This window comes from Mustela erminea, chromosome 19, assembly GCF_009829155.1.
Source record: "Mustela erminea isolate mMusErm1 chromosome 19, mMusErm1.Pri, whole genome shotgun sequence".
Taxonomy (NCBI): Eukaryota; Metazoa; Chordata; class Mammalia; order Carnivora; family Mustelidae; genus Mustela; species Mustela erminea.
The window spans coordinates 11,748,059-11,768,815 of NC_045632.1; the positions used below are offsets into that span (position 1 = coordinate 11,748,059).

The 20,757-nt window shown below is 40.6% G+C and overlaps 1 protein-coding gene across 11 annotated transcripts; it reads right to left on the reverse strand.

Annotated features, from left to right (window-relative positions):
* Positions 1 to 1,290: 1,290 nt before the first annotated feature.
* Positions 1,291 to 19,866, reverse strand: ZNF583 (zinc finger protein 583). 11 transcript variants are annotated; one of them, XM_032324699.1, is made up of 5 exons: positions 19,474 to 19,866; positions 18,066 to 18,162; positions 11,180 to 11,306; positions 10,794 to 10,892; positions 1,291 to 5,660 (listed from the first exon to the last, which is right to left on the reverse strand). In XM_032324699.1, the coding sequence occupies exons 2-5, from the start codon at positions 18,072 to 18,074 to the stop codon at positions 4,183 to 4,185; spliced, it is 1,713 nt and encodes a 570-aa protein (XP_032180590.1). In that variant the 5' UTR covers positions 18,075 to 18,162; positions 19,474 to 19,866; the 3' UTR covers positions 1,291 to 4,182. The 11 variants fall into 11 exon arrangements, with proteins under 11 accessions (XP_032180590.1, XP_032180588.1, XP_032180586.1 ...); XM_032324697.1 differs by having other exon boundaries at positions 18,066 to 18,896; XM_032324695.1 differs by having other exon boundaries at positions 18,066 to 18,950.
* Between the last annotated feature and the right edge of the window lie 891 nt (positions 19,867 to 20,757).

Below are 20,757 nucleotides of genomic sequence, written 5' to 3' on the forward strand. Positions count from 1 at the left end.
GTCTCTGCCTACTTGTGATCTCTGTCAAATAAATAAAATCTAAAAAAAAAAAAAAAAGATTCCCTATCATTTATTTGGTATATCCCTTATATTTTCTCTGTAAACCTTTCTGAAACTCCTATTAATTAAACTTCTATGTCCTTTTGTTTCTTATTTTCTTTTTATGAATTTGGAAAGTTTTCTTAATTTTCCTTTAAACTTCTATTAAGTTTATTACAGCAATAACATCTTTTCATTCTTAGGCGTTCTGACTTATCCTTCCTTCCTAGAAAATGGATGATTATTTTCTGTACATATTCTTCTTTAAAAAAGTGATTTTTAAACATTTTAACTCCAGCATTTAGTTAGCATTGTTTAAATATTAGTTTCAGGTGTACAATACTATCTAATTCTTTTTTAAAAAATTATTTATTTGAGAGAACACAAGCCTGGGGAGGGGTAGAGAAAGAAGCAGAGTCCCTGCTCACCAGGGAGCCTGACATGGGGCTTGATCCCAAGAAGATCACGACCTGAGCCGACAGTAGACTTTTAACCAACTGAACCACCCAGGCGTCCCTCTAATTCTTTTTTTTATAGCTTTCCATATTTACCTATTCAAATCTGACATAAATTTTTAGTTTTCTTCTATCATTACATAACTTTCTTCACTGTAGGTTTAGTTCTGTCTTTTGGTCCTTATCATCCTGATAGTTTTCTTCATATGTTATGATCCTTAAATGTTCCAATATTCAAGAATGATATGGCTTGTGGTATCTGGCTGGCTCAGTCAACAGAGTATGTGACTCTTGTCCTGGTGTTGTTTGAGCCCCACATTGGGTGTAGAAATTACTTAAAAAAAAAAAAAAGATACGGCTTGTTTACCCTAGGTACATATAGATCAGTTTCCCGAATAGGAAGGGTCCTCTTAACCAGAATATCCAATCCCAGTCTCCTCCCTAGAAGGAACACTTATCATTTGGGTGTGTCTCTCCAGAACCTTTTTGAAACATTTGCACACTTATTTAAATGCATTAGAAAAGTTTTAAAAACATTTAATACTATGCAAGTCTACAAAATTTGCTGTTTCAATGTCCTTTAGTCAAATCCATCCAAGTCAGTATCCTTGGTGCATTGTTTCAAACTGCTGCTAATATTTCTGGTCAAGCCCCATGGAACTTTAGATTGTTTCCAATGTTTCACATACTAATCATACTGCCCTCCAAAGGGACTGGACTGTGGTGAACACCTTAAAAACTTCACTGCCTCCAAAGCGGCAGTGAGTTCTTCCTGTTCCGCGCAACCGCCACTTTTTCAGAATACACTATTTAAATTGGCATTTCAATACCAGTGAGGTTAGGCAGAGACTCATCAGCTACCTGTTTCTTCTATGATTTGCCTATTCTCGTATTTTGTCCATTTTTATACTTGCTCAGTTGGCCTTTGCTTATTTATAGGTGTTCTTACATCTTTCCCTTTGTATTATATTACAAAGAATTTCCTCCTTTTTGTTGTTTTATATTTTAAGAGTATTTTCTTTTTTACAAACCTATGTCCGACACCAATTAATATATCCTACTATATTTTCTTATAATACTTTTACTTGTTAGTTTTACATTTAAGATTTTAATCAATTGGAACTCCCTTTTTGTGGATGGTGTGAAGTAAGGATCCTATTCAATTTCTAGAAGAGAGGGTGGAGTGAGGAAACTGTTGGCTTCCACACAGAAAAGGCTTTCACAGTCTTGTCATTGTTTTTCCTCATTACCAACCTCCCCACAACCCCCAGCCTCTATATACAAACCAGCTTGAAGTTCAGTGTCCTCTGGGGATGTACACAGCATTTGGGCAGAGTGGGTCCTGTTACTGAAATCCCTATCATTCAAACATTTCAGGTCGCAGCAGCCTTTGCTACATTTCATGAAGGAACACTCTCCTCCCTTTTGTCTTTTATTTGTTCCTCTTTTCATCCACTGATAACCCTGTTTTCTGAACTTTGTTTGGTATCTTTTACATTATATTATCCATTTAATGGGATATGGAAGGAAGGTAAATTTATATACTGTTTGTTAACTACAAAAGAAAATCTTGATTTTTCTAATGAAAATTCTGATATTGACAAGTTGCCTTTCCAAAAATGTGTACAAATTCATAATCCCACATGTACTCCTTTCCTGTTTTTGCAATGTGTATTTTTTATCAATCTGATATTGACAGATGGATAGTTCATTCTTTTAACTTGTATTTCTTCTGATTCTAGTGACGTTCAGTATTTATCTTACATTCATTCCCTGTTACTTCTTTATATCCTTTGCCATGGGAATAGTAGTGTCATTTTCTAAGTGATTTGTAGGAGCACTTTTATGTTAAGGATATAGATTTCATGTATGTTGTAATAATTACTTCTAATACTGATATTTAAAAACTATGTGTTTATACTCTTGACTATATAAAAGCCTAATAAAGTTCTTACATAGTCAAACCTAGAATCTTATGTGTGTTGCTTCTGGATCTCATATCTTGTTTAGGAATTATGATTATGAATTATGTTACTGTGTCCTCTAATAACTCATACACATTTGGATAAAAGATTGAAGAAACTGGTTTTGTACAGAGCAGAATCAGTTTTAACGATACTGTTAAGCCACTGACAAATTACTTTTATTTATATATATATTTGTATGAATGTATAGGTGTGTATGTTCACATGCACACAATGTTTCAGACCTTAAAAAATTCTTGGGATTTTGATAGGTACAAAGAATCTGTAGATTAATTTGGGGCCTTCTAACATCTTGAGAATAGTCTTCCCCTGCAGGATTAAGTGTCTATTCAAGTCTTCATTTTCACCCTCCATTTCATCAGTTTCTTTGTACCTATATTCATATGTGAATTAGTTACTAAGGTGATTGCATATTCAAAGCCTCCAGGAGTCAGGAAGTAATACAAAATGTAAAATAAGTCCGATGTACAGGAAGGAGGAATGGTTTGAACTGTGGAACTGGAAAACACATGCCCAAATAAAGTTATTTGTATTCTTTTTTTTTTTTAATTCATCTTAAACTTGATGAGTACCAAGTCAAACATGTTTGTGGGCCACCAGTTTATGAGTATTGGTCTATAATTTTCTTCTCCTCTAGTTTTAGGAATTATAGTTTAAAACTACCTTAACAATATTTTCAGTTTTAAACAACATGGATTTAATATAGTTCAACCACCTGGAATTAGGCGAGGGCATCAAATTTATATTTTATTTTCTATTCTTTGGTTATTGATTTTTCTGTCTTTTTAAAAAAATATCTATTTTGCCTTTGTCTTACTGCAAATGATGAATATATCTCAGTAAATTCTACTTATTACTTCTGATTTTTAAAATCTGGCTTCTTAGAACTGTTGAGTATCTAATGAAGTTAGTTCTTCTTACCAACAAAGTCATGCCTTACTCTATATCATTATGGACTTTAACATCAGTGCTACTGTGTTAGATACTCTTATCACCCACCTTCAGAACTGTTCCTAATCCCAGTTCTTTATAATCTCTTCAGTCTTGAACTGCTGCTGATTTTGTTTCTCAGATGAACCTTTCTGAGATGATCAGGTCCTCTTTGTATACCACAGCATCTTTTTATTTTATGGTAACATTTATTAAATGATTATACTAGGCACTCTGAGCAATTTACATGCATTCTCTCATTTAATCCTCCCGTCAGCTTTTGAGGTAGTACTATTATTTCCGTAATATAAATAAGAAGACTGAACCTTACAAAGAACAAAATGTTTCTCTGAAACTAGAGGTTTAGAAAATGGATGAGCAGGGATCAGAACCTAGATTGGTTTGATGCTGGAATATGAGTTCTTAATTCTGGATAAATAGCCAAAGAATGAGATGGATTTTGACATGAAATTGGTTCACTGGAAGGTATACTGGGACAAGGTATTTGGGGCAGGAGGGTCTTTTAGGCTGTTCTGAGGACTGTGTGCTTTTACCTAAGAACTATGGGGTACCAGTGAAGGGTATCGATGAGGAAGCGATATGAACCTTTAAAATACAAGTTTGACCACAGTGGAGGCAACTGACAAAGGAAATGGTAAATACAGGGAGACCCATCAGAAGCTATTTCCATAGTGCATATGAAGTAGATTACTGTGTAATGGACAAAGATGATGGAATGGAAATGGATTAAAGGAGTCAGATTCAAGGCATATTTAGGAGATAAAACCAACAGGTCTTGGCAACTGATTGGACATGGAGGGTGAGGGAGTGGAAGGAGTCAAGAATGACTCCATAGTATGAATTCTCTCATGCTGGGCAAGATGGGCACGCTGCCTGAAAGATTTTCTGCAATCCTTACATTCATAGGGTCTCTCTCCTGTATGAATTCTTTGATGTAGAGTAAGAGATCCACTATAGCTAAAGGCCTTCCCACAAATGTTACATTCATAAGGTTTCTCTCCAGTATGAATTCGCTTATGTTGAGCAAGGCCTGCATTCTGGCTAAATGTTTTCCTACATTCCTTGCACATATAAGGTTTTTCTCCAGTATGACTTCTCTGATGTTGTGCAAGTGACGAACTATTGCTAAAGGCCTTCCCACATTCAACACACTCATAGGGTTTCTCTCCAGTGTGAACCCTCTGATGTTGATCAAGGTATGCAATCTGGCTGAAGGCTTTCCTGCATACTTTACATTCATAAGGTTTTTCTCCAGTATGAACTCTCTGATGTTGAGCAAGGTGTGCATATTGGCTGAAGGCTTTTCTACATTCCTTACATTCATACGGTCTCTCTCCAGTATGAATTCTCTGATGTACAATTAGGTATCCACGATGGCTAAAGGCTTTCCCACACACATTACATACATAGGGTTTCTCTCCTGTATGAATTCTCTGATGCTGAGCAAGAAATGAACCGTTACTGAAGGCTTTTCCACATTCAATACATTCAAAAGGTCTCTCTCCAGTATGAACTCTCTGATGTTGAGCCAGGTGTGCAATTTGACTGAAGGCTTTTTTACAGTCTTTACACTGATAAGGTCTCTCTCCAGTATGAACTCTCTGATGTTGAGCAAGGTGTGCATTCTGGCTGAAGGCTTTCCTACATTCTTTACATTCATAGGGTTTCTCACCAGTATGTATTCTCTTATGTTGAGCAAGGTTTGCACTCTGGCTGAAGGTTTTCCCACATTCAACACATGCATAGGGTTTCTCTCCAGTATGAATTCTCTGATGAAGAGTAAGGGATGAGCTCTGGTTGAAAACTTTCTCACACTCATTACATTTCAAAAGTTTCTTCTGCATATAGACTTTCTTATGTTTCATTTCAACAGATTTTTTCCGGTAACTTCTCTTTTGTGGTTCATGCTTATGTACTCTTTCTTTGGTGGGAAAAGTCTTTTGTATATCAAATATTGCATCCTGATGGAAAGTTTGCCAAGATTTAGTATATTCATTACTTGGATCTTCAGTAAGGATTCCTTTATGAGTGATGATCAGTTGTCTGGAATGTACTTCCTGACTTCCTGACTGGTTCTTAAGCCAGTCCTCACTTTTACAGTCTTCTCTCAAACTGGGGCAGTCAAGGCTGTAACTAAGATGGCTTCTTCCCATTTTCACTAGTTTGGACGTTTCTTCATAAATAACTTGCTTTGATGAAAACTCATTGTTTTCAAATGTATACTCCCAATCTAAAAGATATCAAGAAAACAAACGTCTTTTGTATTTGTTAATCAGAAGAGAAGAACTTCTAAAAGAAAAATCGGTGAATAAAATACATAAGAAGTTTGGGGATTTAACAGCTGTTAAGATGCAGTCTAAAAAGTATGAGAATAGGGCACCTGTGTGGCTCAGTTGTTGAGCGTCTGCCTTTGGCTCAGGTCGTGATCCCAGGGTCCTGGGTTTGAGCCCTGCATCAGGCTCCCTACTCTGTGGGGAGTCTGCTTCTCCCTCTCCCACTCCCCCTGCTTGTGTTTCCTCTCTCACTGTGTCTCTCTCTGTCAAATAAATAATAAGAATCCTTAAAATAAAATAAAACGTATGAGATTATAAAGAATGAAAAACTAAGAATTCGGATATAAATTAGAAACTGAAGAAGCTATTTAAAATCCCAATAATTTTTTATCTAGTTTAATATTACAGTCTCCAAATACCCTTCCTTCCTTGCCTCAGGTTATACTTCATTCAAGCTAAGTTCATTATCTTTAAAAAGTCAACTTCATAAGGTCAGTGTGGCTGAAAAAAAAATTTCTATAAGATCCCCAAACCCAGAGATACAACAGGTACTATTATTTGCTTTAGGTTGTACATGCCAACTATGGCTAAACTTCTGTAGCTTAGAAAATGTCTTTTTTGGGGGCATATGGCTGGCTCAGTCAGTGGAGCATGTGACTCTTTCTCTTAGGGTCATTAGTTCAAGCCCCAAATTGGGTGTGCAGCCTACTTTTTTAAAAAAAGTCTTCTTGGGCGCCTGCGTGGCTCAGTGGATTAAGCCTCTGCCTTCGGCTCAGGTCATGATCCCAGGGTCCTGGGATCGAGTTCCGCATCAGGCTCTCTGCTCAGCGTGGAGCCTGTTTCCTCCTCTCTCTCTGCCTGCCTCTATGCCTGCTTGTCATCTCTGTCAAATAAATAAATAAAATCTTTTTTTAAAAAAGTCTTCTTGTCAGTCATTTTCTATGTGATATATTTCAACAAAATGTAAATTTTAAATATTTTATTTATTTGAGAGAGCTAGTGAGCACAAGTTGGGGGAAGGACAAAGGGAGAGGAAGAAGCAGACTCCCCACGGAGTGGGGACCTCAATGCAGGATTCCATCCCAGGACTCCAGGATCGGGACCTGAGCCAAAGGCAGATGTGTAACCAAATGAGCCACCCAGGTGCCCATGAAATGTAAATTTTCAGTTTTGACCCCAAGCTAAAATGCCTTCACATGAAAGTAATTTTATATAGGGTACCTGGGTGGCTTAGTCAGTTAAGTGTCCAACTCTTGATCTCAGCTCAGGTCTTGATCTCAGGGTTGTGAGTTCAAGCCCCACATTGGACTCTAGAGTGTGGAGCCTACTTACAAAAAGTAATTTTGTATCAAACTGCTTGATTTTATGAACCTGCCACAGGGCTTAACTTGCCACCTTCTTTCCATTCCCCAATCAAATCATGTATTCTGCTCAAGACTTTCCAGTGGTTTCTCACATTTATAATAAAACCAAAGTTACTATTAATGGTTTATAAAACAATGTAATACATGAACATAAATGTAAAACCTTTAGTAAAATTACTGCAAATCAAATCCAGGAAAATATGAAAGTATAATTACTAAGAAGAGCTTATCCCAGGAATGCAAGATTGGTTTAATATGTGAAAGCCAGTGTAATTCACCACATTAACAGATTAAAGGTAGAAAATCATATGATTATTCCAATATATGTAGAAAGAGTATTTGGCTAAATTCAACATCTGTTTATTATAAAACTTCTTAGCAAAACCAGGAATAGAAAACTTTGTCAAATTGATAAAGGGCAAAAACAAAACAAAACAAAACAAAGCTGATAAAGGGCATCTATGAAACATCAACTTGATGGTGAAGGACTAAATGCATTTTCCCTTAAGATTGAGAATAATCCAAGTATATCTACTCCTAATAATTCTTTTCAACATTGTAGAAGATGTCCTTGCTACTGCAGTAAGTCAAGGAAAAAAAACCTGTAAGATTAGAAAGGAAGAAATAAACTGTAGACATAAATCTGTCAAGATCATAAGATATAAAGTTAATATAAAAATCAATTTACATTTTTGCATACTAGCAACAAGCAAGTGAAAAATGGAATTCTTAAGAATTCTATTTATAGGTCGCCTGGGTGGCTCAGTTGGTTAAGCCTCTGCCTTCAGCTCAGGTCATGATCCCAGGTGCTGGGATCAAGCCCCACATCAGGCTTTCTGCTCAGTGGGGAGCCTGCTTTCCCCTCTCTTTCTGCCTGCCTCTCTGTCTTGTGATCTCTAGTTGTGATGTCTGTCAAATAAATAAATAAAATCTTTTTTAAAAATTACATAAAGAACTCTTAACAATTTGCTCATGAGAAAAACAAAACAATAAAACATGGGCAAGGGCACCTGGGTGGCTTAGTGGGTTAAGCCTCTGACTTTGGCTCTGGTCGTGATCTCAGGGTCCTGGGATCAAGCCCCGCATCGGGCTCTATGCTTGGCAGGGAACCTGCTTCCTCGCACCCCCCGCCTGCTCTCTGCCTACTTGTGATCACTGTCAAATAAATAAATCTTAAAACATGGGCAAAAGATTTGAACACTTAACAAAAGATATGAATGGCCAATAAGCACTGGAAAGACATTCAACATTATGTCATCAGAGAATTGCATATAAAAACCACAATGAGATACCACAACACAACCATCAGAATGAGTAAAAGTAAAAACTGAAAATACAAAGGTGTGTAGATACAGAGGAAATGGAAGTCTCATACATTGCTGTTGGGGATGAAAATGGTACACTTTGGAAAACTGGCAGTTTCTTAGAAAGTTAAACCTATTCCTTTTGTATAACTCTTTGCATGTTCAGATATTTACCCAAGAGAAATGACAACATACATGCACACAAAGTCCTGTAAATGACAGCTTCACAGCAACTTTATTTATAATAGCCCAAACCTGAAACAACCCAACTTCCCATGAACAGATGAAAGGAAACACAAAACATGGGATGTCTATACAGTAGAATACTACTCAGCAATAAAATGCATAAAGTAGTCATACATGCAAAAATATGGGTGATTTTCAAAATTATGAGTAAAATAAACCAGACACAACAATATATATTATATGAATCCATTTAGTTCAGATGGAAACTAGTCTAAAATGACAAAGATCAGATTAGTGTTTGAAGCCAGGAGGACAAAAATGGACTGCAAGGTGGCATAGGCGGTCTTTTTGGGGTGATGGAAATACTGTATTTCTTGACTGTGGTAATGGTTTCATGGGTATATACAACAGTCAGAATTCGTCACATTGTAGGAGTATATGGATGCAATTTACTACATGTAATAATTCCTTAATAAAGTTATTAAGAAAAATACAGATGGAAACAAGAAAGGTAAGTAAAGATAGACTTCAATAACATAGAAATAGTAAAACTCATGTAATAGTCTCTTAACACTGAAAATAGAACTTAACCTTGGAACCTATGGAACATTTTATAGATACCAACTATATATTATGCCATATAAAATCCTTAAGTGTCAAAGAATTAATACTAGTCCTATTTGATCAAAATACATTAAAACCAGAAAAATTTCTTTTTTTTAAAGATTTATTTATTCATTCCACAGAAGGAGAGAGAGAGCATGTGAATATGAGGGGGGAAGGGGAGAGAGTGAGAAAGACACTCAGACTTTCCATTCAGCAGAGAGCCCCACGCAGGGCTCAATCCCATGACTCTGAGATCATGACCCAAAATCAAGAGATGGATGTTTAACTGACTGCACCATCCAGGTGCCCCCAGAACACTTACTTTTAAACAACTCTCGTGTAAAAGAGAATTTTTTAAAAAGTAGGTTATCTAGGAAACAGCAATAACAAAAATAGTGAGTATTAGAGTATCTGCAGGACAGCTGAAGCTATATTTCAGAGGAAAATTCATAGCCCCTAATTAGTGAATAAGACAAGTAAACAAATAGATTACGCATTTGTTTCAGCAAAATGGAGAAAAAAAATAAACCTTAGAAAATGAGAATAATTGCATTAGGGAAAGCAGAAAATAAAGAATTGGAAAAGTGAATAATGGTAACACTAATAAATCCATAAAGCTGGATTTTAAAAATAAAATTAATGTCTAGCTTACCTAATAATTTTTTTTTAAAAAGAACAGCTATACAAAATAAAGTTGAAAACTATAGCTATAAAAAAAGAATTATAAGATTATATTCTTCAGATTCATGGAAATACATTTGATAACATAAATTAAGAGATAGTTATTTGGAAAAGTAAAAATTTGTAAAATTTCACCCAACACAGAAACTGTAAAGAGACTACCAGAGAGAACATTCAGAAAGTTGTCAAAGATCCACTTTCCCAAAAAAGCCCTCATGCCAGGTTTTATCTCAAACTGTAAAACTAAGTGATCTCATCCATTCATAGTGGCATCTCTAAATCACTTTTTTCTGAGCCTGTCCCCATCTAGTGGCATGCTGTGTTTCTTCACTCAGAAGTTTCTCCATCTTGTAAAAATAAGTCTCATGTCCTAAGTCAAATTATCATCTTTCCCCCCACCAGTATATTCTTTTTTCTATTAAACCATCTCACTTTCCAGTTACCCAGACTTGAAAATATAACTGGAAATTCTTTCTGTGATGGTTAATAAGCCTCTGAATAATTTTGAGAATTTAGCAGAATAATTTTCTCAAAGTAAACACTAAATGAATCTTGGTAAAAGAGTAAGTGAATGAATAGATGAATCAAACCTTCATTCTAAAAGGAATGGGTGACTGAAAATGAAAAAATAGACATTGCGTGTCTAGATTTTTTAAAGTACGATGGAGCAACTTATGCAAAACTAAAAAGCAATAACAAGCAGACACTGACATTTTGGACCCAGAGAATAGGAAAAGGTTATCAGAGAAGAACATAATTTGTGAGAGAATATATACAAGGAGAATAAGTTAGGGAGATCATGCTAATGGCACCTCAGTGCTTCCTCCCAGGCCTTACACCTTTAAGAAAAATTACCCAGGAAACATCAATGATAAGCTGGAACCTCTCAGAACAGCTGAGCTTTTCCTCACAATGGCCTCTTCTACCTTTCTAGTTCTTTCCCACTCACCAGGGCATGTGCCTCTTGTCCCCTCCTTCTTCACCATCCAGGGTTCTTTTCCTTGTTCCAATAATGAGATCACATCTGGCTTAGAAACTGAAACTCCTGCTTACAAGAAATAAAGGAGGAATTAGCTGGGCCCATAAGTCAGATCAAGGTGTTTGGTCATCAGGAAGTCAAGGGCATTACAGAAGGAAGCAGAGGGCGAGGTGAAGTATTCTGAAGAAAGGGGAAAGTGATGTCGTAACAACAGTCCCGTGAAGCTGCCAGTTCTACAAACTCAGCCTATTTTGGGAAGCACAAGAAAGGGAAACTTAGTGAAGTAAATCGGAGGCTTCCCAAACATTGGAAAGAAGCCCTATGTGTGGATTCTGAATTCTGGGGAAGCTCCTTACCCAGTGATACCAGGCTCCTATAGTTCTCCAACATCACCTTTCTGTACAAATTCCTCTGAGCAGGGTTCAGCCATTTCCACTCCTCTTGAGAGAAATCTACAGCCACATCCCCAAATGTCACCAAAACCTGAAATGACATGAATATATTCTTTTATGCTCAACTAGCCTTTTCACCTCAGATTGGCATAGTTTGAAGAGTTAATTTGTACTTTTGGAAAGAAATATTGCATATAGCAAAACTTTCTGGCAATATTTTAGGTTCTCTACAACACATGTCAAGCAATTTCTAAAATTCTCTGTGCTTGGTTTTAATATTTTCTCATGGAAAGTATACTATTTCTAACATAGCCTCTATTGATGGGGAAAAGAGCAAATGAGCAAAATAACTTATTCATACTAAATGCTAATGCATTTCTCAATATGGAAAATCAGGATAGACTAGAGCAGTGAAGAAAGGCTTTGAGTAGGCGGGAACATGAGTTTCACCCTGTAATTTGTAGGTGGTCTAAACCTACATTTCCCGAGCTCTTCAATGGAATGGCTAATGTTCCAGCTGGATCAGTACATACATAAATATATTTGATGCTTGTAATACTGATTTCCTAAAACTAAACATACAGGTAATAAAAATTTAAGCAAGTTCTACAGTGATTTTGCAAAAATATAACTTAAATGAATATACACTGTAAGAGAACGACAAGGGCAATAAGATTATCCACCAGCTCTTGCTAACCCCACTGAGTTTCAAAGACAGTTGGTAGCTGTAACAAAGATAAAATAGTAATTTTAAGCACTATTAGTGAACATTTCAGATGTGATCATGAAGTACAACAAAAAATCCTCACTAGAGGAACATACCCAGTTGTGCAGGTCTCATATGTGAGTTTTTAAAATGTTAAAGTACAGTTCTCAAGTAATACTCCGTTGAATAAAGGATCTTTATAACCTGGAAGAAGACCTTGTCTGCTTCCTAAAAATTCAAAACGGGTGTTCTTCCGCATGAGGCATATCTGCTGCAGACTTCCTAGGGCTTTCATACGGTTTGCTTTACGCGGCTGTGGTGTGGCATGTCACAGAGCAGTGTGTGCTCCTTATCTGGGCTGATACACAGATGCAATTAACGGTACACATCTGAAGGGCTGAACTGACTTGTTAAATCCTGAAACAGTGCCACTGGTTGGTAAACAGCTACTGCACTGAGCCCTGCTAGTGACCATCACAGATCTCCTCACAACCCAGCAACTTAAAGGGGAACACCCAGCACAGCAGCAGCCTCCAGTTTCCCAGCTGGGGTAAGTTCTGGTGTGTGCCCTTGCCTCAGTGGTTATTGAATATGAACATCATTCCTATTAAGTGTGACTCTGCAGAGTAATGGTCCAATTGACAATGCATTTAAGCACATCAATGATTTTATGCAGAAACATTTTTAATGGAGAAAATGAGTTCATATGTGAATTGCTAGTACCCAAGTAATGGACAAAAATGTTTAAGGAGACTATAAGGGAAGCAGAAGTTTGCCTCCAAGAAACATCAGTTACTTGCATCAGCTTGATCTCACAAGCCTCCATCTCTAAAACACTTCTTAACACTGGGAAATACGGGAAGTGAGTAAAAGCTTCAAGGAAGGAAGGGAACATGAACTGAGTCTTAAAAGATGAAACTTGTCCTAGACAAGGCTAGCTACTGTCAGTCATCAATTCCATTAAAACTCAAACACTTAAGTATAAACTAATATTTTGTGCAAACAAAAATGTTCTACACACATTTCCTCAGTAAACAGAGACGCAGCTTTTGCTAGCTAAAGTCCTTAAAAAACCTTGTTTAGCTTCACACACAAACTAATGGATTCCAGGTTTCAACTGTCTGCTTGACCTTTTCCTCTTAGCCATTCAATGGGACTTGAATATCTTTAAAATGTTTTAGTATTTATTTTTATTTGATAAAACAGGAATTTCTTACAATTTATAATCATTAAGGAAACTTAACAAATAATGTCCAGTATTTCTACCCTCAATGATTTTTCCTTTTTATAAATTGCAAGTCCTCCATCCCCACATCTACCCACAATGTCATCCTTCTTCCTAGAAACAATAAAAATTTACAGCTAGTATATATTTGTTCAAATAATTCCTTATACGGACATGTCGATGATTATCTATCCGTGTTCATTATAACATCACTTTTGTTAAGTGGATAACATTACGTGGTATAAATATGCCATTATCTTTACTAACTCCCTGTTTATTTTCATTTACATGAATCCGAATTTTTCACTATGATGTGAGAACAGTGATGCACACTATTTTTAAATGTTACAGTGCAGTTCTCATATAATACTACTGTATGAATTAAAGATTCAACAGAAGTCTCTGTTTCCTTAAAATAAATCCAAGGAGGTATTCTCTCCACTGAGACTAGGATTTCCCAAACTTACTTGACTTCAGAAAAAATTTTAAATTACACTTTTTGATCTAGCAAGACTAGGAGCTAATGAAAAGATAATTCAGTCTGGGACTAAAGTGTTGACCTGCAAAGAAATACTAATTGTTCTTCGAGTAGAAGGAAATGGAAATGAAAATCAAGAAAAAATCAAGAGCCTCAAAGGAATAACTATATATATAATATCTACTACTAATGATAAGTTGGAGTTAAACCACTATTGAGGTAATTTTTTGTCCAGGAAAGTAGTAAGGATACCAATTATAGAAGGAGGATTACAGAAGGAAGAAAGAAAAAAACATAATTACATAATTAGAAATGGGTAGGGGCGCCGGGGTGGCTCAGTGGGTTAAAGCCTCTGCCTTGGCTCAGGTCATGATTCCAGGGTCCGGGGATCGAGCCCCACATCCGGCTCTCTGCTCAGTAGGGAACCTACTTCCTCCTCTCTCTGCCTGCCTCTCTGCCTACTTGTAATCTCAGTCTGTCAAATAAATAAATAAAATCTTAAAAAGAAAAAGAAATGGGTAAATATCCTATAGTGGCCACTTAAAGAATAATAATGTGTAACTAATAAGATAAGGAGAAAGTACTTGATTTATCCAAAAGAAGGCAAACAAGGAGAAATAAAGGAACAAAGAGAGATGGAGTAAGTAGAAAACAAACGGCAAAATGATGGGCTTAAATATGTCAGTAATTACATTAAATAAAAATGTACTAAACACTCATTAAAAGACAAAGATTCTCAGACTGGATTTCTTTATAAATCAATGTTTTGATGAAGACATGGGATTTGGGGAGGCACATGGAATCACGGAAGGCACACGGCCACTCAAGTGCCTTCCTGTGAGTACAGAGAATCATGGCCCGCACAGAGCTGAGAGGCACACAGCTGACAACCAAGAAAGTGTTTATAGAGGCACCCTTTAAATATAATCTTTAGAAATGAGAGGCTTTCAAAAACTGTGTGAGGCAAGGATCCTTGGACTTAATAAAAATGCAGTTTCCTGGGCCTCATCATCATAGCCTGATTCATAAGGTCTGGGGTGGGGTCCCAGAAACAGCATTTGGGCTGATGGGCTCTGTCTGTTCTACAGGTCATACCCTCTGCTTTCTGCTTTTTCCATTACCAATTTTGCATCAGGAAAAAAGAAGTAGCTGGCTCTTACCTCTCTGATCATACTCACAGATGAGGAACTCACAGTCTTGTTCATTTATGTATTAGTTTGATGAATATTTCCTGAATGCCTACTACCTACAGTGTTCCAAGCACTGGGAATGCAAAGGTAAACAAAATGCAGTTCTTCTTGTGGAGTTAAGATTCTAACAGAGGAGAAAGACATTAAACATCAGGTCATACAATGTCAGGTAGTGACACTGTGACAAAAAACCAGGGTGACTGAGAGTGAAGCGTGTTTGTTTTAGATGAGGTAGATGGTCAAGGTAAACCTCAATGAAGCGTAATGTTTAAAAAACAATCTAAAGGTGAGAATAAACGATGTCCAGATGTAAGGGAAGAGAATTCCAAAAGAGGGAGGAGCAGATGCAAAGGTCCAGAGACAGGCAAGAACTTGTGTGCCCAACAGCAAGCTGACCAGTGTGCCTGGAGCACAGGAAGGTGAAGACCTGGAGAACACGAGGTCTGGGGTAGCCAAGAGGGGGATCACGCAGGGCCTTGTAGACTGTAGAGAGAACACTGGGAAGCCAGTGACAGTTCCAGGCAAAGGGAAATGATATACCCCATCACTGTTCCCCAGTTCTCCGTTATTTTCTACGCACTCTTCAAATCATCACTCATCAGCCTCTATTTACGCTGACTTTCAACATATGTTATAACTGCCTACATCTGATTCAATCACTAGTGACGTAGGTGTGTCGTTTTCCTCCCTTGGCCTGTCTTTCCTCATCTGTAAAATGAATGACTTGGACAAGATCACCCAAAACTTGGCATATATTTTTTTTTCAAAATTTTATTTATTTATTTGATAGAGACACAGCGAGAGAGGGAATACAAGCAGGGGGAGTGGGAGAGGGAGAAGCAGGCTTCCCGCTGAGCAGAAAGCCTGATGCGGGCCTCCATCCCAGGACCCTGGGATCATGACTTGAGCCGAAGGCAGATGCTTAACGACTGAGGCACCCAGGCGCCCCTGGCATATATTATTTTATATTCACCTGGCTCTGTTATTTTATTAGCCTAGATGTATGCTGCCCATTACACAGCTACTAGTCACATGTGGCTATTTAAATTTAAATCAATTAACGTTAAAGAAATAAGGGAAATTGAGTGTGGTATATATTCTCTAGTATTCACTATTTTTCTGGAATTTAAAAGTATTCTAAAATAAAAATTCATTGAAAAAAAATTAATGTTAAAGATTGAGTTCCTCAGTCACACTAGTATATTGAAGTGTTCCATAGCCACAGGTAGCTAGTGGCTACCGTATGGGACAGTGCAGATATAGAACATTTCTGTCATCAGTCATCGCAAGAAGGTATTTTTTTCCTCCCTTTTTAAAGATTTTATTTATTTATTAGAGAGACAGCACTGAGCTGGGAGGAGAGGGAGAAACAGGTTCCCCTCAAGCAAGGACTCAATGTGGGGCTCGACCCTAGGACCCTGGAATCATGATCTGAGCTGAAGGCGGACACTTAACCGACTGAGCTGCCCACACATCCCTTACCATAGGAAGTGCTGCTGGACAGTGTTGCTCTAGTGGATTTCTGCTTCTGGTTCATCTTCCTCTTATAGTCATTCTCTATATTTTCATCTAGCAGTTCATATGGCTTTACTTTTTACATTTAAAAAGAAAAAGATTTTATTTATTTATTTGACAGACAGAGATTACAAATAGGCAGAGAGGCAGGCAGAGAGGCAGGCAGAGAGAGAGGAGGAAGCAGGCTCCCCGCTGAGCAGAGAGCCCGATGTGGGGCTCGATCCCAGGACTCTGAGATCATGACCTGAGCCGAAGGCAGAGGCTTTAACCCACTGAGCCACCCAGGCGCCCCTACTTTTTACATTTAACCTACAGAATGTATTTAACCTCAAAGTGAGAGGTAGAAATCTTTTTTCTAAATGAATAATCCATTCAGTCTCCACTGATTAAAAATAATATCACAGGGACACTTGGGTGGCTCAGTCAGTTAGGCGTCTGTCTTCGGCTCAGGTCATGATCCCAGGGTCCTGGGATGAGGCCCACATCAGGATCCTTGCTTGGTGGGGAGCCTGCTTCTCCCTCTGCCTGCTGCTCCCCCTGCTTGTGCTCTCCCTCTCTGACAAATTAAAACTTAAGAAAAAAAAGAATAAAATAACGTCACTTACATTATCATATAATAAACAAACTAGTAGACATTAAACTCCATGAAAACCAAGACAGTGTTTATTTCCAGCATGTAGTATATAGCAGTAAGTCTTTAATAACTCTATACTTAGTGAATGAATAAATATTTTCCATTCTTATTTACACTTGTGTTTATTTCTAGACATTAGATATTGATCTTCTCATTTATTTCTTCTGGCTCCCATTCCATACTATTTATTGTTTCATTATAGATGTATGCAGCCATTTTAAAATGTAGATTCAAATACTCTCTCCTATTCTCATTTTTTCAAAAGAAAGTCCTATTTTTCCATAAATAATTCCACTAATCTTAACTGGATGACCCAGAATGTCCACTAATAACTCAGAATGGCCTGTAGCAGGACCTTACCACTCCCATAGAACCTTATTCTTCAGAGCTGATGGAGTGCCCTACATGACCCACACTTTATTTTTTTTTTTTAAGATTTTATTTATTTATTTGACAGAGAGAGAACACAAGTAGGCAGAGAGGCAGGCAGAGAGAGAGGAGGAAGCAGGCTCCCTGCTGAGCAGAGAGCCCGATGCGGGACTTGATCCCAGGACCCTGAGATCATGACCTGAGCCGAAGGCAGCAGCTTAACCCACTGAGCCACCCAGGCGCCCTGACCCACACTTTAATACTCAAAACCCAACACATACTACTCTTCAAAATCACCTTGAGCAAGAGATCTTGTCATGCACCGTGACTAAGATAGCCCAACAGCCCTTGTCTTGTCTTGCCTTCCTCTCAAACCTAGGTCTGTGAAAAAGCTCTAAGCTAATGACCATGTCAAAATGTACCCTGACCTCCGTGAGTCAAACTCCTTACATAGAAGACTCTCCTATCCCACCAAGGAGTGCATTTTTGCTTCTGAGAGCTTCTAACAGAACACCTAACCTGCAGGAGTGCTCAACTGTTTCTTGAATGAGGATGAAAATGCTGAGGATAAAAGACCTCCTCACTGGGGACCACGTTTTACTGGATTGGGAGAACATGAGTACAAGGTCACTGAATGAATGCGGCTTTGTTAGCTGGGAAATTTGAAAAGAAAAGCATGTTTCTATGAAACCTGAAAAACAAAGCACCACAGGGAGAAGAAATCCTCCCTTACCTTGGACATGGCTTTAAGAATTTAAGAAATTATGACAGCTCCTCCGTCGTCCTACTTCACGCTCCTCACTGGAAGGGCAGTGCCTGGAAAAATAAGGCTGGAGAGGTAGAAAGAAACCATAAATGGCACTATCAAGTCAGTATTATTTCCCCCCTTCACACAGGAAAGGTGTCCGTCAGTGAAATTACTGAAATTATTCAAGGCTCCCTGGTAGTAAGTGAGCCCAGTTGGAATCCAGGTCTGACTTTTTAGTCTTCCCACCAGATAATGATCATAAAAGAGAATATGCTACCACCCTTATTTCAAAATAAGATAAAGCTACAAACAATGCCTCAGAGAAAGCATCTTTACACAGAGTAGGCATCAGAGGGATCCTTTGGTCTGGACGACAGTGGGCCAAAGAGCCGGAACACTGCTTGCAGTCCTGATTTATGACATACGGCACCTGGAAACCAATCTCTTAACTTTCTGAGCAGTTTCCTCAAGAAGAGATGAGGGAGGGACTATGCATTAACAGTCACTGAAACTCCTCCTCAAGAGTTGTTTTCCGCTAAACCTCGCTACCTTGGAGAGCGAAGCAATTAACTCAAAAGCCGCGTAATGCTAAGAACCGCCAGGTCTGGGGATCAGAACACCTGCCCTCGGCTACCGTCTACCGCACACTAGCTCTGCAACCTGCATGACCCAGTAACCGCTCCAAACCTCAGTTTCCTCTTCGGTGAAATGGTACCTGCCTCCCACCCGTTGCTGGGAGGACCCTGAGACGGTCCACAGGAGGCATTTAGCATAGTGGTGGGCATAGAGCTTCGCGCTCGGTACCAGGAGTCATGCCTGTTCATGGACAGCACACAGTAGGTGGGCTGTCCAAGAACATACATGAAGAGTCTAGGAGAGGAAAGGAAAGATCTTCCTTCCGTGCCACAGAAGGCTGGAGACTGCTCGCCGGCCCTCCAGACCCGGAGTGGGGGCTCCCCCTCTCCTTCCCTACCCGAGCGTTCCCCTTCATCTCAGTCCCTCTCAGGCTCTCCTGCCCGACACAGTCTCCCCGCTTCGAGCACCCTGGCCTCCCCAAGCACCCGCCCCGCCCCCCGACCCCGCCGGAGCCACACAGTCTTCGGGCGGGCAGCTCTCCCGGCAGCCTGGCACCCGTGCACCCCTGGTGGGTCGCACTGTCACAGCAACATAAGGTCCGAGAGCCTCACGCCGTCTCACATGGCCGGCCACACCGCCGCACACTCACCGTCACTGTCATGGTCACAGACGTTCGCACAGTCACACACAGGGGCACGCACACGGTGACAAGTTTTCACACACGGCGACACGGTCTCCCACGGTCCCAGGCCCCCTCGTACGCCCGCTCCAGCCCCGCAGGCCTGCCGGGGCGCACGCCTGCCCCCGGCGTCCTCACCGCCTCCTCCCCGCGGGTCGGCACCTCCCTCCGCACCGGCGGCAGCCGGGAGCCCAGCGCCCCGCGGGCCGGGGCGGGGCCTCGCTCTCGGCCGGACAGGCAGGCTCACAAAGGGGCCGAGGCGCTCGGGCGGGCAGCGGAGCCGGCCGCAGGGGCCACTGGGAAGTGGAGTCCCGACCGGGCGCGGCGCAGGGCATCCTGGGACTGCCCTCCGTGGGGCCCGGAGGGCGGTTCCTGCTCCTGCCCCCGAGTCGTGCTGCGCGCTCTCCAAACCCCGGGCCTCCGAACCCAGACACAGGGATGGCTCAGCCCGGCCTGAACGACCGGGTGCGCAGACGCAGCAAGCCCAGTTCCGGAAGACACCCGAGCCGGGGTGCACGCCGGCGGGGAGGGGCGAGGTGCGCATGCGCGGTGGGCGGGGCCGCTGGTTGTGCTGCGAGAAGGGAACTGGGGCGCTGGTTAGTCCGGCGTGGCGCAGCAGGGGACTCCCCAGGGGGTGTGTGCGGGTGGGCGGGAGCGCGGCTTGCTGGGGTCTCGTGCCCTTCGTTCCTTTTCTGGCTTTCTTGTCTCACCATTCACTTATTGAACACCGACTGTGTGCCAGGCATGTTGCAGGCGCTGGGGGCGGAGAAGAGCCCCCACCCTCCTGCGGCGGGAGGAATTCGCGAGCTACAGACGCGGAAGGACAGGTGCTCTGACGGAAAGCGGCGGGGATCCGTCGTTCGGTCCGCTCTGCCCCAGCCGCGCGCCTGTTGGGGCCTCGGCCGTGCCGAAGTCGGGTTCCGCGCCTCAGGGCTTCCGCCGCAGCCACCGACGGCGAGGAGCGCGTGCGATGACATTTTCCAGCGAGGAGGTTTATAAACGCAGATCGTTGTAGGGAGATTCCCTGAAACGTGAACAGTCGCAGAACGACGGGCGCAGACAGCACGGCCGCGAGCGGAAGGAGGGTTAACTGCACGTCTACGGGTTGGAGCACGGTCCCGCTTCATCAAAGGTACTTTGAGGTACGGCGAGGAGGCCGTACCTCAAAGTGCTGGTGGGTTCTGTAGGGTTTTTAATATTTTATTTATTTGACAGAGATCACAAGTAGGCCGAGAGGTAGGCAGGAGAGGGGGGAAGCAGGCTCCCTGCTGAACAGAGAGCCCCATGCGGGGCTTGATCCAAACACCCTGAGATCATGACCTGAGCCAAAGGCAGCGGCTTTAACCCACTGAGCCACCCAGGCGCCCAGGGTCCTCTATTTTTTAAAGGAGGAACGGGAGCTGTTGCGTTGCACTAAGACGG

Bases quoted from the DNA above. Each gene is read 5' to 3' on its own strand.
- ZNF583 (XM_032324689.1), bottom strand. The intron at 10,893-11,179 runs GTAAGGAGCTTC...ATTTCTTGTAAG, and splicing joins TAGGAGCCTGGTATCACTGG to CAGGAGTTTCAGTTTCTAAG. The intron at 5,661-10,793 runs GTGAGTGGGAAA...GATATCTTTTAG, and splicing joins GACAAGAGGCACATGCCCTG to ATTGGGAGTATACATTTGAA.